Source organism: Lissotriton vulgaris, chromosome 5 (assembly GCF_964263255.1).
Source record: "Lissotriton vulgaris chromosome 5, aLisVul1.2, whole genome shotgun sequence".
NCBI classification, from domain to species: domain Eukaryota; kingdom Metazoa; phylum Chordata; class Amphibia; order Caudata; family Salamandridae; genus Lissotriton; species Lissotriton vulgaris.
This window is the reverse complement of record NC_141693.1, coordinates 904,165,141-904,183,324: the sequence shown is the minus strand read 5'-3', so window position 1 is coordinate 904,183,324 and position 18,184 is coordinate 904,165,141. Positions and strand designations below refer to the sequence as shown.

The window sequence follows — 18,184 nt, the reverse complement described above, 5'->3', positions numbered from 1 at the left end:
AACGTTTTTCATTCCTTATTGCCGAAAGAAACGTCTTCAGGGCTAAGAGCCACTTGGGTTGGAGAATATTAGCACAACAAATATAAGGAGTCCAAATTATCCTGGTATTGGCTTCTGCGTAATGCTCTGAGGGGTGTGCATAAGCAGCACATCAGAAATTAAATACCTCCAAATTCTGGAAGTTGAAACAGGTAGCACAACCACGGCCAAACACAGGTAGCGGATGGCTTAGACTGCAGTGTATAATCAGTGTAGAGCAAACACGACGGGCAGCATGATAACCGGCAGCATGTAGACCTTTGATATACACATGTTTTAAAGTATATAATAATAAACTATGTAAATCATATTGAACATTGTAATGTTATCTATGTAAAATGTGTTTCATGTTATCACCGATTTATGTGAAAGTTTACATAATAAATAAATGGTCAAAGATGTTGGATGCTGCTGGTAAAGTAAGCAAAATCTGGACCCTGAGACCATCTCTATCTATGATAGTTTAAAGCTCATCCATCCAAAACAAAGACAATCAGAAGGAACATTGCGAAAGGTTATCTGCATCATATGGTTTGGAGGAAGGTTTCTTCAAAATTCAAGGAGGTATATACAACCTGCAAGTGTAAGTGACTGACACCCCTATATACAACCCGCAAGAGTAAGTGACTGACTACCCTATGTACAACCTGCAAGAGTAAGTAATTGACAACTTTATATACAACCTGCAAGAGTAAGCGACTGACAAACTCTTTACCTACAAGATTGAGCTTACAGAGGCATGGTTCCAAGGACAGCTAGATTGTATGATAGAAGAAGATAATTTTTCAAAATCAGTGGAAGAAAGAGGCAAGAAATATTTCAAATGTGGGAATTAGTGAAGATGCAAACAGTCAGGAAGAGTATCTGGGACTGAGATTTTGTCACCCAACATCACATCTCTGGTGCTCTGGTCTTTGTTGTGGAAAAAAAACAGACTAATGGCTCCATCAAGTTCCAAATACATTCAACAACGGTGACGATTGCAGTAGGATTGGCAATTGATTCTATAGTCTTAAATACTTCATGAGAAGAATTATCAATCCAGCTCTTGTTTGTACATCAGTTTCAGGTGTGTGTAAGTGAAGGTGTGGATAGTGGGCTGAAACAATGTAAACAATATCACCCATTCATCCATCCTTGCTCTCAACTGTTCATGCCACCATTTTCTGTGGCGTCACTCACCTTATCATCCATCTATGCACTCAGTAACTCAAAAAACATCAGTTCTTCTAACTAGTGGCTCATTGCCCATTTTAGCCACTCACCGGTCACACAACCACACACACAAACTCACTAATGATAACACATTTTCTCTTATACCAGACCTTTTGGATTTGCCAATGTGTGTTGTTTTGTTGTTCAGCATCTGATTCTTAATGAGGAGGCTGGGTAGGGGTAGAGGTTGGTTTTGGAATAAACATGTTTCAAACGTGAGCTCTAATAAGTGTTTATATGCTCAAAAGCAATGCTTGAATATACACGTTATCTATCTGAAGGTACAAATAAAATACATATGTAAACAATATTGCCAGACTAGAGATTTGAAAATTCTAAGAGCAATATGTCTTACTTTTTCCATTAGCGAATGGGTAATATTGTGCTGTCGTCTGTGCTGATAAGCTTCATGAAGTTGAATTAATTTAGCTGCAAGTACGTTTTCTTTGCTAAACAGAGGATGGTGACTGAAGCACAAATTCGAAATATTAAGCTCCAACTGATACAGAGGCGCCTGGTCTTCATCACTGTTTATGATGCAACTTTCTTGGTCAGATTTCATTGCCTATAGAAAAAAAAATACACATTTAAAAAAAATAATAAAGCGTTAGAGCCAGTGGGGGGGTTTTAGGGTTTGACATGAAGGAAGCTGATGGGTGGTGGAGGCCGTGCTTCTGCCTGCCGCCCTAGTGATCCACAGTAGAAAAAATGCCTGTGGAAGTCCTGCCCTAAATAGGCCTGGCCTTCCGTTGCCAAATGGCCAGCAGGCCGGTGGTGGGTCAGGATGAGGCACCAGTCAAAGGTTCCCAACACCTGAGCCTATAGAGGCTCTGCCATTGGAAACCTTTTAGACCACTCACCTCCAAAGGAAGCATGGGAAACACGAGCCTGGCACAACTGGAGAACTGATGATTTACGACCATTCTCCCACTCCACCAAATTCTGAAGGACCCATAAACATACTCATGGAAATTAAGTGGTACACCTAACTCATATATATTTTGTTTGACCAGCACGCACAATGTATATGCCAGATGATCAAAAATACCTTGTAATGAAGAACTCCTACTGTACACCCCCCCATTCCTGTCAGCATTACTACTGTACTAAACTGTAAATTTGTGTTACTTTTCTAAAATAAAAAATCTTTTGGAAATAAAAATAAATAAGAATAAATAACCTTTTCGAAAATGTCCTCTTTACTGCTTTTCCATTAGTATTTCCTACACAAGCATTAGTAAGATGCTTGTGTGAAGGGGGGGACTTATTTCTTTGCAGAGTGAAGTGCAGGACTCACCTGCACGTCTTACAGTTCGACCCCAATGATGGAAACCTGGATATAATGTGACATGGGTGCACTTTAGTAATATTTGTTGACTTGTATTAGCGCTCTATCTTTTAGCTACTCCGATTATGAATGTTTCTGTGACAAATAGACCAATAATTTGTAAATTCTTCTTATTTCGTGCTATGTTTCACTGTTTCATAACTGCATTCTGTCCCACATTATGAGTGTGTGTTATATTACAAAACACAGATTGTAAGTAATAACATCTTTGTGCCTGATGCACAAAGGTAAACACACATTTCTGTGTAAGTGTGTGCTATTTTTTTGGGGGTATTCACAAACTAAGGGCTTGATTCACAATGAAAAACGTACACTTTGGTAATCACAAACCACATGTTTCATTCTGGTAATAGTAAATTTACAAATGTAGAGGATCTGCAGTCGGGGCAGAGAACCCCGCACATAAAAAGATAAAGCAGGCCTATATTTTTATGAGTGTATTCTCTGCCCCAGTGCAGAATCTCTGCAGTCATAAAATTACTATTTGTAAAATTAAAATTGTAGTTTGCGAATACCAAACAAATAGTAAACTTACACTAACGTGCAAGTTTGCTTTTGTAGTGAGGCTTGTAGTCTGAATACCAAAAGAATAGCAAATTGTACTTGATATGGAATGGTGCACAGGAGAGATCCTTATCCAAATTAGTAAGCAAGGCAATTTATGATGAATATTCCTTTTTATTTTATTGTTTTGCTCTTTTTTCATGTTCAACCAAATACATGGGACATCCAGCCAGTGTGTTTCGTTCAAAGTATCTCACTTGAACTTTGTCAGGGCTTCTATATATCAAAAAATTGAATGTTTCCCCTTGATCATATGTGGATTGACTATGGAGATAAGATACCTCCTCCTCATTTTAGAATATTTATAGCCAATATGTCCTTAAATTATACACCATCCATATGTATGGCAGAGTGTTAAATGTACCTGTCAGTAGTACTTCAAAAATAACAATGCCATCCGCACGCCAAATATCAAATATTTTTCTAAAACGAAAAACCTCTACTGAAAAAGCTCCTTGGCTGCCAATAAAACAGCAAATACAATCCAAAGTTGTTGTTTGGTTTTTAAGGCCTAGCTACCCAATAAGTACACAAGCGAATTTCTAAATATAATCCTTTACTGAATCAATGATCATCTTCAGCTAATTTGCTAGATGTGCCAAGTTTTCAGAAACTTAGGTGTAGAGGTTCTCTGTCTAAGCCCCTGCGGAATGGATTTGTCTTCCACTTCATTTTCGTTCTCCACCATATTTGAGGTCCTTTACAAAAAATGTAATAGACCCGGCTGTTTAAACAAGCTTTTTCCTGCTATTCTTGGGCTTATACCATTTCGTCCTTTAGTCTGTTTTACTCATGCTTCCTTTTAGCGCCATGAAACCTTCGGATGTACGGGTGCTCTCTAAATATAATTAACATTAACATACATTATACAATGACAGTCAAATGCATCCAATCTTATTGATACTCTGTCAAGAAACAATACAATGTAGGGACTGTTCAGTCTGTTGGCTAACCCGTTCAGCATGTCCATCTAATTGTGGGTGACAGCAGCCATGGCCCCTGCAGGTAAGAGCCTTAGGGCCGGGTTGGGGAGGGGGGGGGGGGATTTGACAGATGGCGACGAGGGAAAATTAAATTATTAATTAATTTTCCCTTGTCGCGTCTGTCAAAACCCCCCCACCCACTTGGCCCCACCGTTCTTACCTGCACGGGCCATGGCTTGGTGACAGGTCAGATACTATTTTGACTTGTGTCTGGTTATGACTATGCTATTCCAGACTTTGAATATAGACTATGAGATCGTGAAGATGCAACTGCCAATTCAGGAGCTGTAGGGAGTTTCTTTAGAAAGAAGTGACCAATTTTGGTAAGGTATCAACAATCACATAGAGTATATTTCACCACTTGCTACTAATAACTCAATTTATAAGTAACCTCGAAGACGAGAAAGCCTATGCGGCATCATAAATAAGCCCCATGTTTTCAACTGTTTACTTGTACCCAGACTGCACAGGAACGGGCGTTATCACAAATGACAATGGTTATGCCTTATCGAAGTATTTCTAATGAAAGATGCATCATGACACCATTGTGAGGCCTGGTGCTTTAACCTGACGTAGGGACACATAGATTCTTCTCTCTACACAGGTTTTATTGGACTATATGTCTTTAGTCAGTTTATTATTATATTCACACTTATATGTTATTAGTAGCTTTTACCCCACATGTTTCCTGAATGGAAACCACAACTGTGTCTTGTATTGAGAAGTGGATGAAGGCTATCCAGTGTTGGTGGTTTCCTATCATCCAAGGCATGACGTGTCTTGACATTAAAGGCATAAACTCAAACTACTGCATCTGTTTTGCCATGTCATTTCACAGGTGGGCATGTAATGTGAAAGTTAAAATATACCAAACAAAGTCTCCATCAGGCATGGCTATGGATAGAACATTTAATAGGTTTCTGAAACCCCAGGCACTTATGATCACTTCAGACTGTAGCCTCTATACACTGGTGCTTCCAAGAGATATCGCCAATTAGTGAAGATAGATCTGTATTTCCAATATTTTATGTACGCTAGAATTGTTTTCTGTTATTGTCAAGGAATGCAATAATAAGCCAGACCGCTACATCAATTTCTACAACAAAAGGAAAGACTGACTCTAAGTGATGAAAGATGGATGCTGCAGTGAAGACTTATTTTAAAACCTGGAAGGCATGCTCCCATGTATGACATTTTCGCAGGTGAGTGTAGTAATAGGTGTCACTATAATGAGAAAGGAAAAATGTAGTCTCTGTAAAAATTGACAAATAAAAAAATTGTTAAATCTCTTTGATGAACAAAGTGTGTTGTCTAGTTTTAGACAGGTTTTGTCTTATTGTCATCCACACATATCCCACAAGATGTTATGCTGCTTGTATCCATCCAATTAACAACATTGATATCAGCTTGTGAATTTCATTTGAACATTTTCCATTCTTGTCAGATAAAAATCAAACGTTATTGTGAAATTAACTAGTATTTTTTCTATTAATAATACTTGTAATTAAGCTGTTTATTTAAACACTTTGGTGCCCGGGACTGTAAATTAGAAATCCACCCATTCTCCTTTCGCTCTATATCTTGGTTTCCCCAACATATACCATATCCTGCAGATATTTTATTGTATATGTTTCAAAGTCCCACTGACAAGTTAGAAAATATTTGATCTTGTATTTTTTTACCAGCAGGTGGGCATGAGAATGTATCTGATTTAGTAATAAAGTTACAAATGGCACAGTTCAGCAGTCAGAAGTTTCAATTTTTACTTTGTATAAAGTAAGTTGTGTTTTTCATGGAAAGTTTCCTACCCTACCTAAATATTCTCTCAAGATCATGCTTTCCCGTAAACCACCAGTAGTTTCTCCACTTTTAAGAAAGGTAGGTGTAATGGTAAGCTCTGTATACTTTCTTTGTTATGCCTATGCTCTCCACAGAATGTGGAATTAAGTGTGTGTAATGTTCTCTTGCTGGGAATGTCCAGTTGGAGATTCCTGGCAGTTGAGCTGGGGCTGTTCATGGCTGAGGTTTAATAAACTGTACCTCACGTAATTTCATTCTCCTTTCATTATTACTTATGTGGAAAACACCACATTAATTTGGCGACGATCGGGAGAGAACCCTACCTCAACACGAAGCCTGCTCGTCCCTCCACTCCGCCAGCGGCTGATTTATTAAGACGGAAGCATAGTCTTCCCAGCGGCGGATGCCTTTTATTCGAGTTATAAAAGAAAATAACACGGTTAGAAGTGTGGTTGGAGGCCGTAAAGGGGCTTTGCTGGAGTTTGTTTTGAAAAGTCAGGAGAATTTGTCCCAACCGCTTTGCGTGCCAGTGACGTCATCCTTGCTCGCGTGTGCGTTTCACCAGAAACAGCGGAGTATCGTCTGGTATCAGCGTATGCGTGTCAGTGACGCACTACGCTGGCATCTAAAAGTCAACAATTGTGAAAGTTACGCGCCACGCCTGTATCTGCTTATAACCATTGTGACGTACAAGGTTTGACACGAGTTAAAAAAAAAGTCAAAGAAAATGTTCTCTGCGTAATTATAGCCTGTTCTTTCTTCTGTAATTGCAAAAAACACAGTTGATGGACAGAATGTAGAACAATGTCATACATTCACCCCAGTACAAGGATCTGGGCCTGAATCCATCGTTTTTTTGCACTCCACACCACCCTGGGTTAGACACTGGCTATATGCAAATCAGCTCTGACCCTGTGCCTCATGGGAACAGTCCAGTCCGAACTACCAAGCCATGTCTTTCCCAGACCGGAATCAAGCATCCAAGGACCGGTTTCTGGCTATCAGCCTTCTTCAGCCTGGATAGCTTGACTCCAGTGGTGTGGAGAGCCTGGGACTCACGTCTGAGTACACCCAGCACACTCGGGGTGAAAATTGCAAAAAACACAGTTGATTGACAGAAAGTAGAACAATGTCATACATTCACCCCAGTACAAGGATCTGGGCCTAAATCCATCGTTTTTGTGCACTCCACACCACCCTGGGTTAGACACTGGCTATATGCAAATCAGCTCTGACCCTGTGCCTCATGGGAACAGTCCAGTCCGAACTACCAAGCCATGTCTTTCCCAGACCGGAATCAAGCATCCAAGGACCGGTTTCTGGCTATCAGCCTTCTTCAGCCTGGATAGCTTGACTCCAGTGGTGTGGAGAGCCTGGGACTCACGTCTGAGTATATCCAGCACATTCGGGGTGAAAATTGCAAAAAACACAGTTGATGGACAGAATGTAGAACAATGTCATACATTCACCCCAGTACAAGGATCTGGGCCTGAATCCATCGTTTTTTTGCACTCCACACCACCCTGGGTTAGACACTGGCTATATGCAAATCATCTCTGACCCTGTGCCTCATGGGAACAGTCCAGTCCGAACTACCAAGCCATGTCTTTCCCAGACCGGAATCAAGCATCCAAGGACCGGTTTCTGGCTATCAGCCTTCTTCAGCCTGGATAGCTTGACTCCAGTGGTGTGGAGAGCCTGGGACTCACGTCTGAGTACACCCAGCACACTCGGGGTGAAAATTGCAAAAAACACAGTTGATTGACAGAAAGTAGAACAATGTCATACATTCACCCCAGTACAAGGATCTGGGCCTAAATCCATCGTTTCTGTGCACTCCACACCACCCTGGGTTAGACACTGGCTATATGCAAATCAGCTATGACCCTGTGCCTCATGGGAACAGTCCATCCCGAACTACCAAGCCATGTCTTTCCCAGACCAGAATCAAGCATCCAAGGACCGGTTTCTGGCTATCAGCCTTCTTCAGCCTGGATAGCTTGACTCCAGTGGTGTGGAGAGCCTGGGACTCACGTCTGAGTATACCCAGCACACTCGGGGTGAAAATTGGAAAAAACACAGTTGATGGACAGAATGTAGAACAATGTCATACATTCACCCCTAGTACAAGGATCTGGGCCTAAATCCATCGTTTTTTTGCACTCCACTGTAATGGCATAATATCGGGGCAGTGACACTAAGAGGCTGTCTTTCACTGTTCTCATTTAAAAAAATACAGGTCAATAGAAGAATTTAGTTGCGCGCATTGTGAGTGGACAATAAAGAGCTCAAAGGCCAATAGAGGCATAATTTTGAAAAATTATCTCTAAATTAAAAAAAAAAAAATATTATTTGTTATATTCAAGGAGAAGAAGTGCTAAAAAAAGGAAAAAAAAAACATTTACGTATAAAAAAATAAGAGAAAAACAAAAGAAAATGCAAAATGTAACGCAACCAACATTTTTTCTAACGAGTCCAGGAGAGCCTAATGTAAAATGGCAGAAATGGAAGAAAATATTTGCTAATTATGCAAGAGTGTGCGGGACGAACTTAAATGCTGAAAGAAAACATTCATTATTACTCCATTGTTTGGGAGGTGAAGGTCAGGATGTATTAGAAAATTTACCGGAACTAAGTGCGTCTGAGCAAAGGAACTTACATGAATATGAAATAGCAATTGAACAATTGGATAGACATTATCTTCCCAGATTGAGTACTATTATGGAAAGATACCATTTTGGTTTGAGAGGTCAAAAAAAAGATGAATCTGTGGAGGACTATGTCTCTGCGTTAAGGAAGTTGGCCTTTTCTTGTAAATTTGGTCAGACGTTGGAAGAAAGAATAAGAGACCAGTTCGTTTTAAAATGTGCACATGACAGTATCCGGAAAGAACTTTGGTTAAAGGATGAACCTCCATTGGAAGAAGTTTTAGTTATTGCGAAGCAAGTTGAGCACATGACTAAGTGTGTAGATGAATTGAAAGGGGAAAAAGAAAAGGCGACGGACTCAGAGAATAAAAGTGAATTAAAAGTTGAGGAAGTAATTTGTCAAGTAAAAAAAGAAGACAAAGTAACTATAGATAAAAATGATTCTGCGTTGAATAATTCTAATTCAAATGTCACAAATGTTAATAACAAGTTTTCCTGTTTTAGATGTGGAAATTTTGGTCATTTGGCGAACTCTCCTATTTGTCCTGCTCTGACATCTATGTGCAATAGTTGTGGTAAGAGGGGGCACTTCTCAAAATGTTGTAGAACTAAAATCAACAAAAGGGAGAATATTAATAGAAGGTGGTCTCAACCTCAGGTAAAGACTGTGACTTTTCAAGTTAATGGAGGCCTTTTAGAACACCCTTCACAATTGGTAAAAGTTGACGATGCATTAATTGAGTTTAAATGTGATTCATGTTAGCAAATTACCATGATTGATGAAACATTATTAAATAAAAATTTTGGGAAAAGTGTTAAGCTCTTAAGAAGTGACTTTTTACCATTGGGATATGGAAAGAAACCTATCAAATTGTTGGGTTATTTTGTGGCTACCATTGAGTTGGGAAGTCATATTATTCCTGGAAAAGTTTATGTTGCTAAACAAGGTGATGCACTGCTTAGTTGGAGACATCAACGTGATCTAGGGGTTAAACTTAATCCAAATGCTTCACCTCAGGTACAGATACAGGAGGTGGAGGATTTGTCTTCAATGTTTGCATATAAATTTCCTTATGTATTCAACGAGAACTTGGGATGCTTAAAAGGTTACAAGCATTGTATTAAATTAAAGAAAGATGCTGTTCCTGTTATAGCAAAAGTAAGGAGAATTCCTTTAGGTGAACAAGAAAAAGTACAAAAGGAAATTGATAAACGTATTGAGAATCAGATCATTGAGCCTGTAGAGGCCACAGAATGGTTGGCCCCCATTGTAATAGCTAAGAAACCTACTGGCGAGATTCGCTTATGCATAGATTTACGTGCTTTGAATAAGGAGGTTGTCGTTGATAGGTTCCCTTTGCCAAACATCGATGAAATTGTAGGAACTTTGGAGGGAGCGAGGTATTTTACCACCTTAGATTTAGCTTCTGCCTACCACCAGGTAGAGTTAGATGTATCTTGTCAGGATTTGACGGCATTTATTACTCCAATGGGCACATTTAAATTTAAATTTAAAAGGATGCCCTTTGGGCTAATTTCAGCTGCTTCTGTTTTTCAACGCATTATGGAGCTGATATGTTTGAGCATAATGAACGGGTATGTGCAGTATTAGAGAGGTTGAGTAAAGCTGGTTTGTCACTTAAGAAAGAGAAGTGTAAATTTGGTTTGGAAGAAGTGAATTATCTTGGGCATTGTATTAAGAGTGGAGGTGTTTTCCCCAAAAATGAATTAGTTGAATCCATTGATAACATGGCAGAGCCAATAAATAAGGAGGAGTTGCTTTTGTTTCTTGGTATGGTGGAATTTTATAGGAAATTCATCATACATTTTGCAGATGAGACAAAGAATATGAGAAGGCTTACTGCGAAGAGTGTGGTTTTTGAATGGTCAAGTGAATGTAAGAAGGAATTTGAAGATATTAAGTATGAATTGAAGAAAGCTCCATGTCTTCATGCATTTGTTCCAGGTTTTCCAACATATTTATTTACTGATGCTAGTGATAAAGGTCTTGGTGCGGTTTTGGTTCAAAATAAATAGGGTAATGATTCTCTCATTGCTTGTGCATCAAGATGTCTTAGAGGGCCAGAGTTAAATTACTCTGTCATAGAGAAAGAGTCATTGGCTATTTTCTGGGCTCTGAGGAAATTTAAAAATTAAATTTGGGGCACTAAGATCTTTGTCATGTCTGATCACAAGCCTTTAAGAGAGGTTTTTTGCAAGAAAGGTTTAGATTCTATCTCGTCTAGAATTAGGAGATGGATTATTTCTTTGCAGGAATTTGACTTTGAAGTACAGTACATACCTGGTGTTTCCAATAAATCGGCTGATTGTTTCTCTAGATTGGTGAAAAGAGATAATATGATTGTTGAGGATGTGCTTGAAGAAGACGATGATGTTATCAATGTCTGTGAAGTTACGGAAGGTGTTGTTGAGGAGAATGAGTGGAAAAATTAACTGGAAAAGGATGAGGTGTTAGTTAAGGTGATGGGTATGTTGAGAGATAAAAAACGTTTAGAAAAACCTTGGTCTCTTGTTTCTGAGGAATTATCTATAACTGATGGTATGTTGACACGTGGGGTGAGACTTACACCTCCTTCAGTGTTGAGAAAAAAATTGTTATTGCATGCACATTGTGGTCACTTGGGTATCGTGAAAACTAAGGAAATGTTACGTACACAATTTTGGTGGCCTGGAATGGATTTGGAGATAGAAAGAATGGTTAGAGAATGTGTTGAATGTTGCGCAAGAGATAACATTCTTAAGACTAAACAAATGCCTTTGGTTTGTAGGAGTTTACCTAATCATCCGTGGGATGAGATTGCTGTTGATATCCTGGGCCCCCTTCCTGGCGGTTTCTGACACTCCTTACTTGATTGTAGTAATTGATTTGTATTCTCGTTGGATTGAGGTGTGTGCAGTTAGTGACATAACGTCTGATTCTGTTATTAAGTTTTTGGAGGAGATTTTCAAGAGAGAAAGTTTTCCTAATAGTATATTGTCGGACAATGGTCCTCAGTTTTGTTCTGGAGTTTTTGGGGACTATTTGAGTAAACGTGGTGTTGTTCACAAGAGATCTTCTTTGTATCATCCTGAAACCAATGGTGCTGTTGAGAGGGTGAATAAAATGTTAAAAGAATGCATTCAGCTTGCAAGAGCTAATGGTTTAAATTGGAAAGTGGCTCTCAAGGAAAGGATAGATGCCTATCGGTGTTCTCCTCACTCCACCACTGGTAAGTCTCCCTTTGAATTATTTAAAGGCAGAATTCCCAATACCATGTGGTGTCCTGGTTGGATGAAATTGAATAAAGGGTTTGTGGATAACTACATTGGTGCATGGATAGATAGGGAGTTGGAGAAGCAAGCCAGTAGAAAAAGGTATTTTGATGATAAGAAATGTGTTCAGTTCCAAGAAGTTAAAATAGGTGATTTAGTCAAAATAAAAGCACCTGTTGGATGAAAATCTTGGTCTAAATACACCAGTGTTAGATCTGTAATAAAAGTTTTTAAGAACGCTATAAAAACAAATGATGGGAGGATTTGGAACAAAAGTCGTGTTGTTGTGGTGAGATCCAAGAGTGGTAAACAAGGTGATTTTGATGCTGATAATCATTCATTTGGTGCTGTCAATGTTCCTCCACTTTGTTCCAGATATACTCCTGGAGTTCGTGCAAAGAGTCAAAGAATATGCAAGACTCCTGCTTACATGAAAGATTATGTATGAACTCCTTTCTTGTTTTCTATTATTTTCAAGTTACATTGTGTTGTTCTCCCTTTTCTCTTATTTTGTTGCATTTTGCATTTTATTGTTGTTAAGAAGGGAGATGCGTAATGGTAAGCTCTGTATACTTTCTTTGTTATGCCTATGCTCTCCACAGAATGTGGAATTAAGTGTGTGTAACGTTCTCTTGCTGGGAATGTCCAGTTGGAGATTCCTGGCAGTTGAGCTGGGGCTGTTCGTGGCTGAGATTTAATAAACTGTACCTCACGTAATTTCATTCTCCTTTCATTATTACTTAAGTGGAAAACACCACAGAAGGGGCTCATTACAATGTCGGTCAGAGTTGTATCCGACTGACATTGCTGTGGTCTAGGGACCAATCGGCCTCCGGTTGGTGGTCCTGACACCGCAATTATGATGTGACCACACATGGTGCGGTCGCAAGCTCTACTTTCTCTGTGGGAGCTTGTGCTGCAGTCTAAAACTGGCCGCAGCACAAGTTCCCCTATCGAAATGGGAGTTTCTGTTAAACCCTGCACCGCATGACAGGCACCCACAAGGTGCAGGGATTAACAGAGGGCACCATAATTGCCCCGCAGCCATCCTTAAGAGATCACGTTACGGTTCCGACTAGCCGACGAGCTCAGGAGCCCGCCGGAAGCCAGCCGGAAAGACCAGCCAGTTTACACTCCAAGCTCCTTCATTGTAATAGGGCAATCAGACTGTAAACCTTAGATGTCAGTCGGAGAGCCTCCGACCTGAGGTCGACCTCGTGTGCTACTTAAAAAAAAAAAAGTAAACTTACGTTGCCGCTGCCGGGTCCCCTGCAGCTCCAACCCGCCCCCTCACGCACTGCCACAGCAGGAGGAATAAATGAAATGATAATAAAATTGTGTTATTATCATTTTATTTCTTCCTTTCTTTGCTGCTCCTGGCAGTGGGGCGATGCTCCTCTGCATTAGCGGAGGAGCTGAGGAAATATAAATTTTATGGTCAAGAAATGTTCCCTAACGTGTACCCCACCGTCTCCATGTACGAACTTAAAGTGCATGTAACTTCCCTCCTGTGCCAGCTATGAAGACGCAAACACATTTGCGTCCAACGTTAACATGTCCTCTTTCAGATCCACCCTGAATGGGTTGAATATTCCGTTTCTAAATATGCCTTGCCAACGTCTTTTTGTGGTATACTTTACACGTTTTCCAGCCCAGGCGAAGTAGGCCCTGAATTCTGCCATCGAGCTTTTTCCTGCCTTCAGACTCTGAAATGCCTCAGCCTGGGCCGGCCTCTGCACCCGTGACCTCTGCCTTACTCCCTGCGCGGCTCACGGCGCTTAGCTCAGCCTGTTGCCTGCCAAGACTGTATTCAACCTTCGAATTATCTGTTCCGCTCCTCAAAAATACATTCCTGCCTACTAGTTTAAGTAAACATCCTTCCAGCTGCAGAGCAAAGGGCCCGGCCTCACTGTCTCCGTCCAAGTAATTCATAGTCTCTGTTACCATGGTAGGCCCATGCCCCCTCGCATCTCATGCAGACACCTAGACGCTTATACACGCACTCACAGTCAGTAAAGAATAGCCTCTGTCCGAGAGACCTTTTCCTTCTAGATAATATGGTTCCCAAACATCAGATACCAGATATGATATAGGAACGAGTTGATCTGACATGCCAGACTTCTGTCTCTTTCCTCTAGTGTAAATGTCAAGTCCCCTGCACCCTCCAACTTTACGTCAAACACACGTCATGCAGCTGCGCGCGCATCCTAGCTACCGATTCCTGCTGACTCTGCACCATTCTGTCATAGAGCCACCCACTTCTGACACTTACATGTGACGTTTCTAGAACACACCTCCGTGCACGCCTTAGTTCACGCCTTCTGATTACGTATTGTTAACACGTGTGTATTCTTATCTTGTTTCTCTCAGCTGTTACGCCTTCTGCATTGACTTCTATTATGTATATTAAGTATAAAAGTAATGTAATGTCAATAAAGTATGCTCTATCCCTTCCTGCACCCCAGTGGTGGCAGGAACCCGATATCCGGTACCTGAACCATTCCTTTTTAAGGAATAAAACCCCTAAGAACTCTAACACCACGGACTCTGCGTCTTTCTTTCCGATTGAGTTATTTTTGTTAAGTACTTACCTGCATAGAAATTAAGACGGTAAATCAAATATTTACCACATTATTTTGGTGCCCGAAAAGGGACCCCTCCCCCACCCCACGCGCCGGTTGGTGCGTTGCAGCCTTGGTCCCCTGCCACAGTCGTGACGGACACTACGCGTACCCGCAGGATTTCCTGTATCTCCCTCAGGCCCACGGAGGTGACGGAGACTGCGATCAGCACCCAGACGAGGCGGTGAGGAGTGCGGAGGATCCCGACCAGAGCCTAGCCGAAAGAAGCAAGGTCCGAGGTGTCAAGAGGCCCACCAGTTCCGAAGTATCCACGTATTGAGTCGAGTCCAGTCCGGTCCAGTCCAGTCGAGTTTTCCGAGGCCTTCTGTTCCGTGCTTCCCGGTGAGTACCGTTGCTGGGGACGCATCTAGACGGGTGCATTATTATGTATCCGGTAAAGACGGGTTTGGGTACACAAACACGGTCTGCACTGTTTTAGACAGTGTATCTGTGCTGTTTAGCAGTACATCTAGTATTAAAGTTCTTGCACTGTTCTCGACAGTGTATCTGTGCTGTTTAGCAGTACATCTAGTACCAAGGGTAGTCATATGTGTTCAAAATGTTTCATGTGATTAATGTCGTGATATGAGTGGACTGTTTTGTGTACATTACTGTGTTTTTGTGTAACTAGCTGCGTTCAGAAGTAAGTAACAAATATCGAGTATCCAGCACTAAGTAACAAGATGCCGCTTTTCAATAAGTTAAGACAGATAGGAACTAGGAAAGGGATGCTAGAGGAAGAAATTCCTATCCCCCCTAGGGACACTCCTGGAAATTTTATGTACCATAAGCATGGCTTGAGATGCCATACTGTACCTAGATTTATGGGCCGATTATACTAAGCACCTAGAAGAAAGACACAGATGGCCCGTTACAGGAACTTGGGATGCCGAGTGCATCCTGAAAGTGGAAGAAGCGCTATGGAAAAAGAAAGCCAGACAATCTCAGAAAGACGCCATAGAATTTTGGCGTAAAGAATCACATAAACGTGCCGAAAAAGCACTCCGAAGAGAAGACAGACATAGAGAAGAGTCGGATAAAGTCCGAGAAAACGAATTAGTTAATGAAGGGATCCGGGTAAAAGCAGAACAAGTAGACCGCATGCGAAATAATCTTGTAAATGGTATGTACCTAGTGACCGAGGGTTCGCCTGAAGCCACTTCAGAAATACCGAAAGATCTGCCGCCACCATTGGTTCCAACTAAAGTAAATCACAGGACTACAAAGGATATATTCCTTGCTTCCTACCTAGATGATGTAGCTCCCGCTTACACCAATCCACCTGCCCAGGTACCGCCTGCTGATGGTGACGGAGGTGGCAACCCACTCCAAGACAATGTCCCGCCCTTACCACAACAAAGTTCACCCGCCCGAAATCCTGTTCCACCTGTTCCTCCACCACTTCCTACACCTAAGATAAATACCCTGAATCCGTTTGGGCCTGACCCTGGAAAAACACCAGTTCAGTTACTTACACAGTCGCCACAGACAAGTCATGCTCAAGCCTCCGCCTCTGGAGGTGCGACAGGAGGTCACCAGACCCCGCCACAACCACAAAGGTTAAACATAAGGGACATATTAAAGAACCGTACACCCCGAACTTCAAATTTCGACATGCTTAAAGAACCCCTTCCAGTTTGCAGATACGATCCAGTACCCGGTAAAGACGATAGGATGTTATTAGCATCTCTACGCTTACGAAAAGTTACAGATTACTTAGTGTTGTTCCCAGGAATGACTGAATACCTAGATAGAATATACCATTTTATCCAGACCGGGGAAGATCCTGACAGTATTAAAGAGGCCCTGGCTCACCAGAAAGCTGACACTCAAGGTTGTATATTACGCTTCTTCATAAACTGTCTAATAAGAGAACGAGACAGGCCTGGGGTAGACCAGGACGAGATGGATGCACTAAACAAATGGGGCCAGAACATAGCCGAGGGAAAACACGATAAACAGAATTGTATAGCAAGTATGTACAAAAAGATCAGGAAGGAAGTAATAGAGATACACGAAAGAAAGAAACAAGAAAGGGAAGCAGATAACAACCGGCTTGATTCCTCCGAGGAGGACGACCAAGAGGAATCCGAACAACAACCTAAAGAAATGATAGCGTACGTGGGTAAGGGAAATTACCTTAAGAAAGGTATTCGCCCAGAACGCAAGAGAGTTTTTCTTTCCGGCATATCAAAACCGAATTCTTCTGAATATCTGTTTCAAGATACCGATAAAATGCTTCAAGAACGAATGGGGTACCATGTACTCAATTCTATGGATGAACAAGAACTAGCCCGGTCAGCAGTACTATGGGCTGACAATCCTAGCATATACAATAACGATACAGTAGCACAGACATTTCTGAACCTTTCCCCAGACGAACAGAAATTAGCTGGTGTATACATGATTCAGCATCTTCTCACGTTATACAGAAACCAACATTCGGACCCAGGTCCCTTACCTGATACATTAGAAGCACTACTTATGAATAGATGGAGAGGCTTAAGTACCAAGTTGATTCAAATAATTCTAGAGCAACGCCACAGATATAACGCTTTCTTAGGCCCTCAACATGTTTCAGCTCCGCCCCCAGAAAGAAAAATGTTTAATTTGGAGCATTTTGACAGACAGAATCCTTTACGAGAAGTACACCCAGTTATGGGTGCCGATAATACCCTGAAACGTGTGTATGTGTACACACCTTTGACAAAGTTAGAATTGTTAGAGATGAAGAAATTAGTACCCTGTCACGATAAAGACCCTGCAGGTTTTCACCGAGAACTTAAGGATATTTTACTCATGGGAGATTACACATATACAGATATTATGAAATTGTTAAAAGTACTATTACCTACTGGCATCTATGAGAAACTCAAAGAAAAAGAATGGGAGGTGGGAGATAAAAAGATTATATGGACAGAAATAGAAGACGAAGAAAAAATCCGTACTCCAGGGCTAGGCCTTGGGGAAAAAGCTAAAGCATTACCAGGATTAATAGTACAGGTTTTGCCAAGATTATTGACAACTAAAAAGGAAGACTGGGACGCGATCTCAGCCTGTAAACAGAAACACGATGAAGATACTAGTGACTTCTATTCAAGATTCGAGAAATGTTTCATTATTAATAGTGGCCTGAAACCAAGCAGCGAGTCATACCCACACCTTTTTGTAAGTAAATTAGTAGAGAATTCCCTAACCCAGGTTAAGAATCGTGTATATAAAGTCGAGAGTACATGGCAAGCAAATACGCCATCTCAGATGTTGCAAATGTTACAATATCATCAGAACAGAATTAGGGAAGAACAAGAACATGAACAGAGACGTATGAAAGACACGAAAATGAAAATACTAGTTGCCCAGTCAGTCCCAGCTGACGGTCAGAAAAAGGGTGGGACGCAGACAAATAATTCAGCAGCTCCTGTTAAAGGGACATGCAACTATTGCAAGCAGCCAGGCCACTACGTAAATGAATGTCCAGTCCTGAAACACAATATAGCGACAGGTAAAACTAAAGAAAGACCGCGTCAGCCTAGACAAGACCAGGTCCAGCCGCAGACTTCACAGAATATACAGCCTATGCATGCTTCATCACACACCGCCCAGACCGTAGCTGTATCACAGCCACAGCCCATTGCCGCGACTCAGCAAGTTTCACAGCAAATGTACCAGTATGCCCAATCTGATTATCCCGAT

The 18,184-nt window shown here is 41.1% G+C and overlaps 1 protein-coding gene across 1 annotated transcript in view; it reads right to left on the bottom strand.

Annotated features, from left to right (window-relative positions):
* The window catches only part of CC2D2B (coiled-coil and C2 domain containing 2B), a 1,912,120-nt gene that overhangs the window by 1,236,957 nt on the left and 656,979 nt on the right, over nt 1-18,184 (bottom strand). The window contains exon 14 of the mRNA XM_086919535.1: nt 1,610-1,819. Within this exon, the coding sequence (XP_086775661.1) occupies nt 1,610-1,819 (210 nt within the window). The remainder of the gene's footprint in view (nt 1-1,609; nt 1,820-18,184) is intronic.